The sequence below is a fragment of the Fundulus heteroclitus genome, unplaced genomic scaffold, assembly GCF_011125445.2.
Source record: "Fundulus heteroclitus isolate FHET01 unplaced genomic scaffold, MU-UCD_Fhet_4.1 scaffold_124, whole genome shotgun sequence".
NCBI lineage: Eukaryota > Metazoa > Chordata > Actinopteri > Cyprinodontiformes > Fundulidae > Fundulus > Fundulus heteroclitus.
Window position 1 is genome coordinate 592885 of NW_023396536.1, and position 14833 is coordinate 607717.

Below are 14833 nucleotides of genomic sequence, written 5' to 3' on the forward strand. Positions count from 1 at the left end.
GAGCTTTAAGCGGCGGTCTGACAGCTGGAGGATGCCAGAGTGTTAACCTAGTGTGGTACACCTCAGTTGGCCACTGTCTTTTGACAGCTCCCTCGTTCTCTTCGTAATCCTTGTCTCCTGTCTCTCTCAGGTTGCCTCACGCTCTGTATCCTGCTCCAACCGCTCCCTCTTACCCAAGGCATCCCTGGTCAAGTCACCTCTCTCTGCTCGGATCCCACTCTGAGGCTCCCTTGGTGTTACCAAGCCGGGCTGAGGACCTCACCGGATCTCCCCATGTTCCTCCAGCTGTCCACGGACCACTGGTCACACCACCGGTGCTGCTCGGACCCAGCTTCAACTCCACCTGCCCGCCCACCGGCCACTCAGTCACCTGCCACCATCACTGGGAGTCACCTGCTGAGTCCGTCTCTCTGCTCCACTCCCCTCGGCTAGGTTCCCGTGCTCAGCGGTAAGCTCTCCCCCCCTCTCTCGCACCTTCCACTCCCCGAGCACTGTCTAACCCTCTACCTTTTCGCCTGCAGATCGAGCGAGCTCCGGTCTCGCGTCTCCTTCTGATGCTGCTTCGTCCTGGTCTGTCCACACACTCGCCCCTGTCAAACTGTGTGTTATAATAAATGCCTTAAACTGCTCTTTGCCTCCCGAGTGTGATCTGCATGTGGGCCAAATACGTCAAAACCATGACAAACAATGCATTTTATTTATAGTTCAGTTTTGTCACTATTAAGCTTGAGAAAGTTTGATGAGAACCAGGATCTGATTTCGTAAGTCAATTTGATAGGAAGGTGAGCGGGAGAGATGTAGTAGGTTTGGTGGATAAGTAGAGCTGGGTGTCATCTGCATAGCAATGGAACTGGATGTTATGTTTACGAAAAATATGGCCAAGAGGGAGAAGGTAAAGAATGAATTTTTGAAAGGAAAGGGAGGTTAGAAATTGGTCGGAATTGATAAAGTTGCTGTTAGGGGGGTAATAGGATAGAGGCTGGTTCTTTTAAGGTTTTAACAGTCAACAAGATGGTGTATCGGTCAGGATACAGGTAATAGGGTAATGAGGCTCCCACTCCTTTAACTGTTGCCGTCAGCAGGGTTTATTCCACTTCAATACTCAGTGTTGCCAACAGTCTGCAATAACATGTGAATTGCCATTAGGCCAGATATATATTGCAACAGTAGAAGTTTAAACCAAATAAACAAACATATCCAAAAAGGCAAACTTAAACATCAATCTGTGGAAATACATTTCCCCAGCATAATAGATATAGTTCTAATTATGTAAATATAGCATCACTTGGCTTAAATACTGCAAGAACTCAAAGTGAGCACAGTTTCAATGAAACATGATAAACAGACGTTTTCTAGCTCAAATTATAATGAGTAGCTTTTGGCGCCATCATGTGGTCAAATAAATAAACTTCGCCATGGCGTCAGCCGGCAGCACGCCCGATCACAACATGCACACATGATGCACAACCCCGACGCAGCGCACACGCAGCGAAAATCCAAACCGTAAGTAAACAGTTTTAACATAAACTTATGAAGACCAACGGAACTGTTAGGTGTAAAATACTTCTGTGTGTAATCAACAAACCAAGCACCGAATGTGGTAACTTACGTTCATTCATTAACTTAACACTCGGAGCATCGATAGTTCTAACTGCAAACAGCCGACATGCTATGAAGAGAACCGGAAGTAGCAGATAGCGCCCTTAACTTACACCTACGTCACTTCCTGATAGCAGCCGAACCAACATCACAAACAAAGAATGTCTGAGCCTTTTATACAGTTGTTGGGATACAACCCCAGGTTTCTTAAGAATGGGGGTTATTGCCGCTGATTTGAGGGCTGACGGAACAATACCAGTGATAAGCGAGGAATGGATAATTGCAGTTATAAGAGGAGTCAGGGAGTGAATGCACGTTTTAACCAATATAGTCGGAAGAGGATCAAGTTGACAAGTTGATTTAGATTTGCAAACAAGGTTGGTTATTTCAGCTTCAGATGGGACGGTGAAGGTAGATAAGGATAATAAGATATTTGAAAATCAGATAACTAGGACAGAAAGGGCTTATTCCTGGCATGATTTACAAGTGACCCATTGAGGTGTAAACAGTAGTTGTTATCGAGGGTTGGTAACCCAAGGTGACACTCTTTGCAGCAGTTCTCTAACAAGTATCACTTTTCTTTAATTATTCTATCATCTGCGTTACTGTGTGTGGTGAGGAGACAAAACAGACTATTTCTATCACCTGAAGTGGAACATCTCTTTTATCACAACACAGAGGCAAACACCAGATATCATTTATGTTATTGCTAAAATTTAAATGTATAATAATTTCTATCTCTTTCAGATGATCTCAGAAACTTTTGAAATAGTTTTTTTAATGGAGGGCAAGGGTCGGTTGATAAAGTTCTTTTGATTTGACAAATACCATAATGATTTTTTTTCTATTTATTTTGGTGATACAGACCCGCATTTTAAAACCTGTGATAGATCATTTTGATGTGCTTTGATGATTCAGTTTTAAAGTCAAAAGATTTTAAAAAGGGGGGTGGGCTGTGGTGTTGGTTTCAGTTTGAGGTTGGCTTTTGGGCCTCGTTGCTTGTCTCTAGCCTCTGACCCCGCAGATTCTGGTGGTGCCTACCTCTCTCCGAGTGGGTTTTTGGAGAACGAGGGTGCCTATTGGAGCCAGTGGGGTAGCTGGCTTCCTGGGAGGGCATTGTTGTGCAATTATACACTGTTTAAAGTTATTTAATGTTTATTAAATAACCCTCTGTCTGTTAAGTATTGTCTGGTGATGATCAGCTCTTAAGCTGATATCAAGACAATGGTTGATGAATTCAAGCACTAGCAAACAGCAAACCCTGCACACACATAGAATAAAGGAGTGACAACTTATTTTCAAGTTCAAGAATTTAATAACAGAAATAAAATGAACATCCAGAGAACATCACTATGCAATGCTGTTTATCTGAATTAACACAATATTTCAATTAACAAATTATCTCTACTAGGCTAGTGAAACTTAACTAAACTGCTAAGCAAAATGAAGATAAAAAGAAGCTAAGGAACTATTTACATGCAAAACAAACAAAAGACAAAACAAAAGTGGTTGATCATAATCAAAATAATTCAGTGAATCCTTATTCACTGCAGATCTGATTACAAAAAGCATAAAATGGAGTAAAAAACATTTGGCATGTGTTTCAACCCATTCACGATGCAAATCCTGAGTTACACAAAACATTATTTGGGGGAATAATATTTTGAGGAATAATTTGCTCAGTAAAATGATTACCTTATGGCCGATCGCATTAATGCGATTCGCCCTACGGGCGCCTGGGGTCGCTTTAGCGATCGGTCGATAAATCGGTTAAAGTCTAAAGTTATTAAAATTGTCTTTAAACCAGCATTAATATTCTATATTAATACGGGAATAAGGCTCATAGCTCTATCTTCCTATTCTTCCTCCTGCTACTGATGATGAGGTTAAGACAGCAGACTTAACTCGGATTTGCCCAGACATGTCCTCCGGGCGACGAGAAGTTTCTCCCAGGTGTTAGTTTGTGTGTCGGTCAGGCCTGGCCAGGGCCCATTGTCCAAAGTAGCTCTTTCCTGGTCTGCTCCAGGGAGAGGTGGTCTGGTGGTCGGAGTCTGAAGTGAAGTCTGAAGAAGAGAGTCAGAAGCACTCTGACCCTTTTTATCTGTGGGGTGTTTACAGAAGCACCCTGCTGAGAGAGAGGGCCGTCCTTTGTGACTCTCTCTCCTTTGTGGGTGTGTGGTCAGAATTAAATCTGACCTCAATTATTTTTCATGGCGGTAATATAGCACAATAGCATGTTGCGCCCCAGTCATTCCTCCCCATCCCCGGACACATCCCTCTGCCTGCTCCAACATGCTGCTGCACATGTAGGACCTTGTGATGTGGGGGTGTCGGTGGGGAGTGGGAAGGATTTTCCAGCCCCGCTGTCTTGTGACGTCCTTGGCCCCAATTTTATTGTACATCTTAGAGACTTTCATTTATAAAATTACCAAAACACATATTTGTAGGGCAAGAATTGGGGCAGGGGTAAAGGCATCGCGGGAGGAGGGGGGACTGATTGTGTAGGCTTCTCCCCTTGTGGCTTCCTCAGCCCCCATTCTCTTTTAGACATTTAGGGTTCTGGGTGGGGTGCCTGGGGGCTTGGGATTCTCCAATGAGGCCACATGAAAACTATTACTGGGTCATTTAAGTTGGATTAAAAAAATTCTGACTAAAATGACTGCGAAGAAGTTAGTCCTGCAGTTGGCGGGTTGCCGGTTTGATCCCCCCTCTGACACTCTCAGTTGTTGTGTCCTTGGGCAAGACACTTCACCCGCATTACCTGCTGGTGGTGGTCAGAGGGCCCTTTGGCACCGATGTATGGCTGCCTCACATCTGCCAGTCTGCCCCAGGGCAGCTGTGGCTACTAACATAGCTCAGCACTGTCAGGGTGTAAATGCGTGTGTGAATGGGTGAAAGACCAATTGTAGTGAAAGGTGCTTTGGTGTCGTCGGACCAGTTAAGGCGCTGAACAAGTACAAAACATTTACATATTTCTTTTATATCAAGCTTTCTAAAGGGGGAATTTAAGATAATCTCATATATTTAAGGTGTTTTGGAGCTGTTACCAGAGAGTAGAGATTTTGCTTTAAGGAACCACCCAAACATGTACATGTTTTTGGTTTTTTTTAAGTTTTATTCTTTGATTGTCATGACAACAAATATTTGTCAAATGGGCAACAACAGATCAAAATAACAATGAATTACATGAAGGCAAAATATGTATTTGGTGAAACTTTTGCAACATTTCTGGCAACAAATGTATTAAATAGTACTTGATGTCATATTTTGGTCATTCCTTAATGTTGTTTTTAAATTTCTGGTCATTTTTTTTTTAATTTTTGTTCATCAAATATTTCTTAGTGTTCTTCTCTGGTTGAAACAAAATGATGAAACACTTTGGAGCAAATATACACAGTATCAGTCCAAAGCTGGAGGCCAAAATGGCAAATATCTCAACTGCCACAGTAAATTTTCCAGGAGAGCTGACATATGCTGGGATGAAGGTGATCCAGACTGCACAGAATATCAACATGCTGAAAGTTATCATTTTGGCTTCATTAAAATTATCAGGTAGTTTCCGAGCAAGGAAAGCTAATACAAAGCAAAAGACAGCGAGCAGGCCGATGTAGCCGAGCACAGCCCAGAAGCCAACAGCAGAGCCTAATGCACACTCAAGTACAATCTTCTCCTTATATGTAGTTAGATTTTTTCTTGGGAAAGGAGGACTCACTACTAGCCAAATAATACATATTATAACCTGTATAAGTGTAAAAGATACCACAGTCATTCTTTGCTGTGGAGGACCAAACCATTTCATTACATTGTTACCAGGAAGTGTAGCTTTGAAGGCCATTAAAACCACTATAGTTTTCCCAAGAACACAGGAGATGCAGAGAACAAAGGTGATGCCAAATGCTGTGTGCCGCAGCATGCAGGACCACTCAGAAGGTGCTCCAATGAATGTTAATGAACACAAGAAACACAAGATTAGAGAGAAGAGCAGGAGGAAGCTCAGCTCAGAGTTGTTGGCTCTGACCATTGGAGTTGTCCTGTGATGAAAGAGTACCACTGCTGTAATGATCGCTAGACAAGCCCCACTAACAGAGAATGCAGCCAGGATAATTGATAGGATTTCCTCAAAAGAAAGATACTCAAGAGGTTTGGGGAAACAAGCATCTTTTTTTGCATTTGGCCAGAACTCTCTTGGGCATGGGAAGCAATCAGGTGAATCTAAAAATTAAATTACAAAGGGTAGTTATTGTTTAAATATTCCATTATTCAGATTTACCTGAAAAATATTAGATTATACCTGTGCTATTACTGATCTCTCCTTCAGGACATGGTACACAGTCATAGCAGCAGATGGGTTTTCTTTTTTGTAACACCTTACGTGTTCCCGAAGGGCAACTCTCAGAGCAAACCGACACTGGTACCTGTAAGAAACAAAATGTCAAGATAGCAATTTAAGAATTTCTGCTGGTAGCTTTGATTTACAATCTCATAATCTCTTAAATTGTAATTTTCAGTACTTGCAATCCCCCCTCCATCCAAGTTATGTTCCTGTTGATATGGAACTGCTGGCCCGCCGGCAGTGATGCATCATAATAACCCACTGTTACTACCTCAGTATTTCCATTGTCTTTTGTTTGCCAGTTGACCACCTCATATGCAGCTACAGGTTCCCCATTAGTATCAAATGACACATGATAACCATTTTCAGAAAAGTTTATTTTCTTTAATTCTAAAAAAATCTGGAACAACCAAAGAACAACAGCAAGTAGATGTTATTACATCTGGTTACTAAATTTGATCATGTAAGAAAAACTCTGGGTTTTATTTTCTTTATTTTGACTTACCTGATTTGCATCCAGTTTGATGTGTTTGTCACACTGAGTTGTGCCATTTATTTCCTTACACAGTGCATTGTGAAAAGCATGTGCAATTGCATAAGCAGCCTTATATACCATGTTAGTTACTCTAAGCTGAGATGTTTCAGTGTATGGGTTCTCAAGCCTTTTTAGATCTTCAGTTCCATCACACAAGCCTTTATTTACACCAGGACCTAAAGATGAAAACAACAAGAAGACGTTTTGTCTGGTCTTAAAGCTGCAATGGACTTCATTAATGTTAAACAAAATTAACATCTTAGAAGTCAGGAAAATGCTCTTACTTTTTCTCAAGCTGCAGTTGAATGCATCCTCCCAGAACTCAGTAAGCAGTGTGGAGGCAGCTACTCCAGAGGGAGAGAGATCCAACAGAAAGTCTCTCAAACCTGGGATGACAGACTGTGGAATAGCAACTCCAATGGCTCCTGCACAGAAACGGTACTTGACCATGAATGTGTCAGTCACCCAGGACTCACTGCCAATCCACTGGCGAGGTGGTGGAGGATCCAAAGCCAGCTCCTCCAACAGGACTCTCATGTCTCCAGAAGCTATAAATGCCACAACAACCATAGCTGTTGACCTGTGGAATTACATAAAATGCATAAGTATCAACCCAACTCTTTTACATTTTATTCATCCAAAGAAATGTGTCTTTGCTCATCAAATGTTATTTGTTTGGCTCTCCTTTTTTACAGGTATAGGGGGAAAAATACTATAACTAAATTGACTATAATCTCCTTTGCACAAAAAAAACAGTAATTTAGAAATAACAAAGGGTCAGGTAACAAGCAAAATTATACATGTGAAACAACTGACACCTGCGAATGGCATCCGCAACTCTTTGGATCTTGCTGCTCGGGTCAGTTCGAAAGTAGGATTCAATGTACTCCACACAGATCCCCTCTCTGAGAGCTGCATCAAGAAAAGACGCCATGCCACTATTTCCGTAATCAGAGTCTGAGTGGACAGCCCCTATCCAAGTCCAACCAAAGTATTTCACTAGCTTGGCCAATGCATCGGCTTGAAACTGGTCACTTGGAATTGTTCTGAAGAAATTTGGGTACTGTTGTTTATCTGAAAGACAAGCACAAGTGGCGTAGTGGCTGACCTGCAACAAAAAATGACAATGTAAAACTCTTTAAATAAAGATTAATGAGCGGCAAATACATTTTTTTCTGTTTAACTTTAACGTCTAACAAACTGACTATTTACTTGAGGAATGTTAAAAGACCCCATGATCCGTGACATGCTGATGGAAGGCGTTGATCCAGATTCACCAACAGCAGCCATCACAACACCAGACTAAGAACAGTTACTGCCTTTGTAAAACACAGGGTCTTGTCCATTTGAAAGTTGAAATGCCACGTGCACAGCCACAGGCACAGATGCACATGAATCATAGATCTGATATCCAAGTTTAATGCTGGGCAGCAAATCAGGGCGCTTATTTATCTCTTCGATGGCAAAGATCATTGAACGAGAAAAGCGCAGTTCCCGAGCATCAATGCTGTGCAGGAAAAAAAAAAATTTAAACAAAATATTAAAGAATTCTATAGCCAAACAAGGAATTCTCCATTTGGTGTAATGCTTGACATTTTATCTGTTAACCAAAACAGATACATTTTCCTAACAGAATTCAAATTATAGAGTCCGACATACATACAAAATCAGTATTGATCATACAATTAGATTTGCAAACCAGTGGTATATGTATATATATTATATATATATATATATATATATATATATATATATATATATATGTGTGTGTGTGTGTGTGTGTGTGTGTGTTAAGAAACAAAAAAATATCACAGCTTATGCCATGAATTCTGCTATGATAATTCCAAAAATACAAGTTATTGTTCCAGCGTGACAGAAACCTTGCCTGTACATGCTAAAGAGTTCTTTCATATCTTTAACATCGTGTCCATCTCTCCCTCTTACTAACCTCCCCGTGCATCTTGGAGTCTCAGGCTTCATGGTGTAATTATAGATCACTGTGTAAAGTTGATAATGAATAGAGAAAACACCTCCAATTATAAAGTCCCCATCTGCTGAGAAGACAGGTGAACGAGGGGTACCCTGCAAAGTACATTCCACTGATGGAGCGTCTAAGAGTCCAGTCCGGTGATTCAAACCATCCAGACACCCACTGGAGACAACTATTGTCATCAGCTCCAATAAACTTAAAGCTGATCTCCAGATTTCCATTCCTCAAGAGCCTGTGTCTGGCTCGAAGTGTGGTTTTACTGGTTTATATGCCTCCTCTTTTATACGTCAGGGTGTAGCTCATCAATAACCACATGCCTTATCCCAGCAATTAGAATGTCTTCTAATGGCACAGTATTGTTTTGTATAATTTTTTTCCGTTTACATTGCCTTTGAATAGCTTTTTCTTTCTTTAATTTGAAGTAATACATATTGTAACTGTGTGGCATGTATTTGAATCCAGCCCTCCTCACTAATCATTTTGTTGAATCGTATTTTACTGCAGCTGCAAGTCTTTTACCTATGTTTGTCCCATTTTTGCCTACACCTTTGAAAAATAGCTCAAGTTCAGTAAGTTTAAATGGGTAATGTCTGTTAATATCAATTTTCATGTCTTGCCACACACTCAATTGGATTTAGGCTTGGACTATCATATGCTTTTGCCTTCAACTAATTAATTCCATGTTTTGAAATAATCTAACACTTTGGATATTGTTTAGAACACAATTTATGATTAAGTAAGAGTTTAATCTATGAGGGAAAACACAAAAAAGAAAATGTCAATGTTTTTTTTAGGGTTTAAACATAATACTTATGTTAACAAGCAAGTCACAGCTGCTTCCATTTAACTAAATTTAAAGTCCCTTTCAAAGTATCCTTAACCTTTTAACATTTTCACAAAACAACCAAACACATCACTGTGTTTCATTGGGATTTGATATGATAGACCAACACAAAGTGATTTCAAGAAAGAAGACATTCTGGTTTTATTGAAGAAAAACATCTTTGCCTAGGTTGAACTCTGGGCCATTTTTTCTGATACTCCTAAATTAAATCTACAGCAACCAATTGCTTTCAGAAGTCACTTAGTTTGCAGATATGCATGTAATGCATATTTGGGTTTGTTAAAGAACATTAGTGAAAAAGGCATCATGGAGACTAACATACAACACTCATATTTAATTTAATTGAAATATTATTGAGTCTCAATTCATTCAGGGAAATACATTATATAGAATAACACAAACTGATAATGTTTTAAAATCTTTATTTCTGTTGCTTAGGGTTTTTTCCACCTCCAGCTAATAAAAATACAGTGTTGAAGATTAGAATATTGCATCAGACCAATAAAAAAGTAAAAATTTTCATGCAGAAATGGGGGCTTAATTGAAACGTATGTTTAATGCTGACCTATTTGTTTTTTTTTCCCCAAAAGGTACTTTTAATTTTTAAGCATATTAGAAAAGCATATTCTAATTTATTGAATATGACTGCTGACGTGTCATATTTAGTATGTTTCAGGTTTGTTTAAAGCAGGATTGGGTTAGAAACAAATATCCCAAGCATTGAATGCTCACTGAGTAATTTTCAACCAATAATCTGAAAATTTGGTACAACTGAGCATAGCAGAAATTTCAGGATTTTTGCAGACGTCTGACCCCTCTGATGGCAAATTGAAATTACATCCGTGTTGGACACATATATGGGAGAAGAGGAAAAGCATCTGCTGCTGCAATTGCACAGGTCTTTTGTTAAGAGGCGTAATGTCTTCAGAGGTAAGAAAGCTATAAATATTGAGGTTAGCCCATGTTCTCTCGTTAACGCATGGATTATGGTGGAGACTCAACAAAATAGGCAGGCAAACAAGTGTGCACAGCGCATCACACCCACACGCATGCCCAGAGAATATGTCCCAAATCACTCTCATTCACTGACTAATCCAGCAATATATAGTGTTTTGCCGTTACGCATGTTATAAGTTATTTAATGTTTAATAAATTACTCTGAGTATGTTAGGTTTTGTCCAGTGAATATCAGCCCAAACAGTTGATATTAGGACAATAGTTGAAAAGTGATTTGAGCTCTGGCATTTTTTTAACAGCAAATTCTGCACACGTATAGAATAAACGAGTGACAACTTCTCTTCAAGAAGTTGCCCATGCTGCAGATGCATCAGAGCGTCCGCCATGTTGAATGTGGCAAATCTGCAGACACTCAGTCACTTAAACAGTATCAGAGGGAGTTTAATCTCAGAACATACTTTATATTCGTAATATTTTTATTTTTGTAATATTACAAGTTTATTTTCGTATACCTTTGGCTTCATTCTCCTGACTTTATACTCGTAAAGAATAAAAATAATTTAAACAATCTAACCTGGCCCTATTACTCCAGGACTGAAATAGTTCTGCAAACTGTGACTATTCTGGAAATGTCCCCCCTTAATTCTCATAATGAGACATTTTTCTCATAATATTACCACTTTTGTCTTTTTTTCACTTTATTGTCCTAGGACTTTTTTTTTCTCATATTAGTAACTTTCTCTTTAATACTCCCCCAAAACGTCTGTTCCTAATCTGTGACTATAACAGAACTTAAAAGGTTTACATGTGACACTGTTTTATGAAATAATGAAGACCACAATGTTTAGATTTAACCGGCTGACTTTTATATTCACAACACATACACACACACACATAATATAAATATATATATTATTTACAATTTACAATCTAAATATATATATATATATATATATATATATATATATATATATATATATATATATATATATATATATATATATATATAAAACATTTGGTACATTTCCCTACCAAGGCAGACAGGTCCTAGGTGAGGGACCAGACAAAGAGCAGCCCAAAAAGCCCCTTATGATGATTCACATAAATGGATTTTGTGTTCCCTCGCCCGGACGCGGATCACGGGGGCCCCACTCTGGAGCCAGGCCTGGAAGTGGGGCACGTTGGCGAGCGTCTGGTGGCTGGGCTTTTACCCATGGAGCCCAGCCGGGCTCAGCCCGAAGAGGTAACATGGGTCCCCCTTCCGATGGGCTCACCAAATCTTTTCTCCACTAGGGGAAAAGATTTAAGTAAACACACACTACAGACAAGAACACATGACACCTATTTTAATTACACTACATTGGCTTTCCCTCCATTTTAAGATAGATGTTAAGTTTTGTGATATGTTTTAAAGCCTTGCCACCCCTTATTCATCTAAGTTATTGAGCTTTTCTATTTGCACCAGGTCCTTGAGGTCAAGATTTACTTATGGTTCCATGAACAAATAACAAATATTGGGGCAACCCAGCATTTTCTGTGGCCGCACAGAAAATGCTGTTTTTAATACTTAAAACGGTGGTGGCACTTCTGGCTGTGTCTAGCGTGTGTTATCTATTTTTTCATCTACTTTGTTTTTAACCTGTTTTTTCTCCCTCTTTCCTCCGTGTGTTTTATATATGGATTTTGTTTAGCAGTTTTGCACTTTTGAGCGAAGGAGCTAGGGATTTTGTCCTGTAACCAGCAGGTCACCGGTTCCATCCCCCTCTCCGACCATGGTCAGAAGGCCCAGTGGCGCTTATGTATGGAGGTCTCTCTTCTGTCAGTGTGCCCCAGGGCAGCTTAGCTACAAATGTAGCGCACCATCGTCAATTTGACTTGGAGCATTGGGGTGACAGAGCCTTTAGCTGCATCCTCCCTTTGGTACTCCCTCTCCAAACACATCTGAGACGGCACTGAGTTGCACACCTTCAAATCTCTGATACAAACACTGGTTTTTAAAGTTTAGCCCAGTGTAATTTGTTTTGTGTTTAGTGCGTTCAGTGTATTATTTCAAACTGTTTTGGTGATTTGATGTACCTTTTTTTGTGAAGTGTCTTTGAGCATTCAGAAAAGCGCTTTTAAACAAAATGTATTATTATTATTTAATTATTATTATTATTATTAGTAGTAGTAGTAGTAGTAGTATTAATGTGTGAGTATGTGGTTGAATGACTGAATGTAGTGTTAAGTGCTTTGGGGTCCTCTGGACTTGATAAAGCAAGTATAAAACAAGGCCATTTACGATTGATTAATTGATTAGTTGATACTGTATAGAAGGTTTTCAATCATGAGCACTGAAACGAAAATGTAAAATATAAACTCACAGATATACACTGAATATTTAAAATTTTATTTGCCAATTTACCACACAATACATATTAAAACTTGAATGAAGTCATTATTTGCCATGAGGGAATTTAGTGACATTGTTACGAGGAAGTGTAGCTTTAAAGGCCATTAAAACCACTATAGTGTTCCCAAGAAGACAGGAGATGCAGAGAACAAAGGTGATGCCAAAAGCTGTGTGCAGCAGCATGCAGGACCACTCAGAAGGTGTGCCGATGAAAGTTAATGAACATAAGAAAAACAGGATCAGGGAGAAGAGCAGAAAGAAGGTTAAATACTTTATGTTTGATTTTTGCCCATTAAAAATTTCTTAGTGTTCTTCTCTGGTTGAAACAAAATAATGAGACACTTTGGAGCAAATATGCACAGTATCAGTCCAAAGCTGGAGGCCAGAATGGCAAATATCTCAACTGCCACAGTAAATTTTCCTGGAGAGCTGACATATGCTGGGATGAATGTGACCCAGACTGCACAGAATATCAACATACTGAAGGTTATCATTTTGGCTTCGTTAAAATTATCAGGTAGTTTCCGAGCTAGAACAGCTAACACAAAGCAAAAAACAGCCAGTAGGCCGATGTAGCCGAGCACAGCCCAGAAGCCAACAGCAGAGCCTAATGCACATTCCAGGATGATCTTCTCCTTGTATGTGGTTAGATTTTGCACTGAGAAAGGAGGACTCACAACCAACCACACAGTACATATTATAACTTGAATAAAAGTGACAGACACTACAGTCATTCTTTGTTGTAGGGGACCAAACCATTTCATGGCATTACTACCTGGAAGTGTAGCTTTGAATGCCATTAAAACCACTATAGTTTTCCCAAGAACACAGGAGATGCATAGAACAAAGGTGATGCCAAAAGCTGTGTGCCGCAGCATGCAGGACCAGTTAGTAGGTGCTCCGATGAAAGTTAAAGAACATAAGAAACACAGAGTCAGAGAGAAGAGCAGCAGGAAACTCAGCTCAGAGTTGTTGGCTCTGACAATTGGAGTTGTCCTGTGATGAAAGAAAACCATTCCTGTTATGATGGCAAGACAGGCCCCACTGATAGAGAATACTTCGAGAATAATTCCCAGCACTTCATTGAAGGAAAGAAACTCCACAGGTTTGGGGAAACAAGCATCTCTGTTTGAGTTAGGCCAGAATTCTCTTGGGCATGGGATGCAATCAAGAGAATCTAAAAATTAAGTCATAGAGGGTTGTTAGTCTTTCAAATAATTGATGATAAGAATTATACATATATATATATATACATATATATATATATATATATATATATATATATATATATATATATATATATATAAATAAACAGGTTCACCTGTCATATTACTGATCTCTCCTTCAGGACATGGCATACAATCATAGCAGCAGATGGGTTTTCCTTTCTGCAACACTTTACGAGTCCCCGGAGGACAACTCTCAGAGCATACTGAAACTGGTACCTGAAATAGAAAATAGAAATAAATGCATACATGACAGCTGTTTTCAAGTAGCTAAGCTATGTTTCATCATTTTCATTACTTCCTTGTTTCCATCCACCCAGGTCAACTTCCTGTTAATACGAAACTCCTGGCCCTTTGGCAGTGATGCATCGTAGTACCCCACGGTTACCAGCTCAATTACACCACTCTCACTGTTCTGCCAATTGACAACCTCGTAAGCAGCCACAGGGTCTCCATTAACATCAAAAGATACATGGTAACCATTTTGGGTAAAGTTGACTTTCTTTAGCTCAGACAAAACCTGCACATATGCAAATAATAAAAAGGTTAATTGGGAGCAAACAGAAATGCAACAACACTGACCTGGGATAATAAATAATGTCACAGAAAGCACAATCGTTATTATTTTACTATTATCTAATTGGATTACCTTTCATTTAAACTCACCTGATTTAACGATAAATTTGTTTGTCTTTTACAGTAAGTTGTAAAGTTATATTTTTGACACAGTGCATTGTGAATAGCATGTGCTATAGCATAAACAGCCTTGTACACCATGTTAGCAATTCTAAATTTCGACGTTTCAGTATACGGTATCTTAAGTGTCTTTAAGTCTTCAGTTCCATCACACAACTTCTTTTTTGCTGAGGTAGCTAAAAATAAACAAAGAAAATTAAGGTGGTGTCATATGTTCATATTATATTTCAATGGGGTGTGGAGATATACAGAAATTATGGT

At 39.3% G+C, this 14833-nt stretch overlaps 2 protein-coding genes across 2 annotated transcripts; both read right to left on the minus strand.

The window, feature by feature from the left end:
• Window positions 1-4912: 4912 nt before the first annotated feature.
• Window positions 4913-8462, minus strand: LOC105920879 (extracellular calcium-sensing receptor-like). The gene is given in 8 exon segments (XM_012856524.3): window positions 4913-5811; window positions 5891-6014; window positions 6111-6332; window positions 6438-6643; window positions 6752-7047; window positions 7286-7575; window positions 7680-7974; window positions 8416-8462. Coding segments are annotated over 8 exon segments (2364 nt in total). The 5' UTR covers window positions 8448-8462.
• Window positions 8463-12713: 4251 nt separating this feature from the next.
• Window positions 12714-14350, minus strand: LOC118558362 (extracellular calcium-sensing receptor-like). The gene is made up of 3 exons (XM_036128878.1): window positions 14307-14350; window positions 13972-14132; window positions 12714-13827 (listed from the first exon to the last, which is right to left on the minus strand). Exons 1-3 carry the CDS (start codon window positions 14348-14350, stop codon window positions 12923-12925), a joined length of 1110 nt encoding a protein of 369 aa, XP_035984771.1. The 3' UTR covers window positions 12714-12922.
• Between the last annotated feature and the right edge of the window lie 483 nt (window positions 14351-14833).

Excerpts from the sequence above, each read along its gene's own strand:
- LOC118558362 (XM_036128878.1), bottom strand. The coding sequence starts at position 14,350 with ATGTATCTTTTGATGTTAATGGAGACCCTGTGGCTGCTTACGAG. Across the intron at positions 14,133-14,306 it reads ACCCTGTGGCTGCTTACGAG|CTGTCATGTATGCATTTATT; the intron begins GTTGTCAATTGG and ends ACTTGAAAACAG. Across the intron at positions 13,828-13,971 it reads AGAGATCAGTAATATGACAG|ATTCTCTTGATTGCATCCCA; the intron begins GTGAACCTGTTT and ends CTTAATTTTTAG.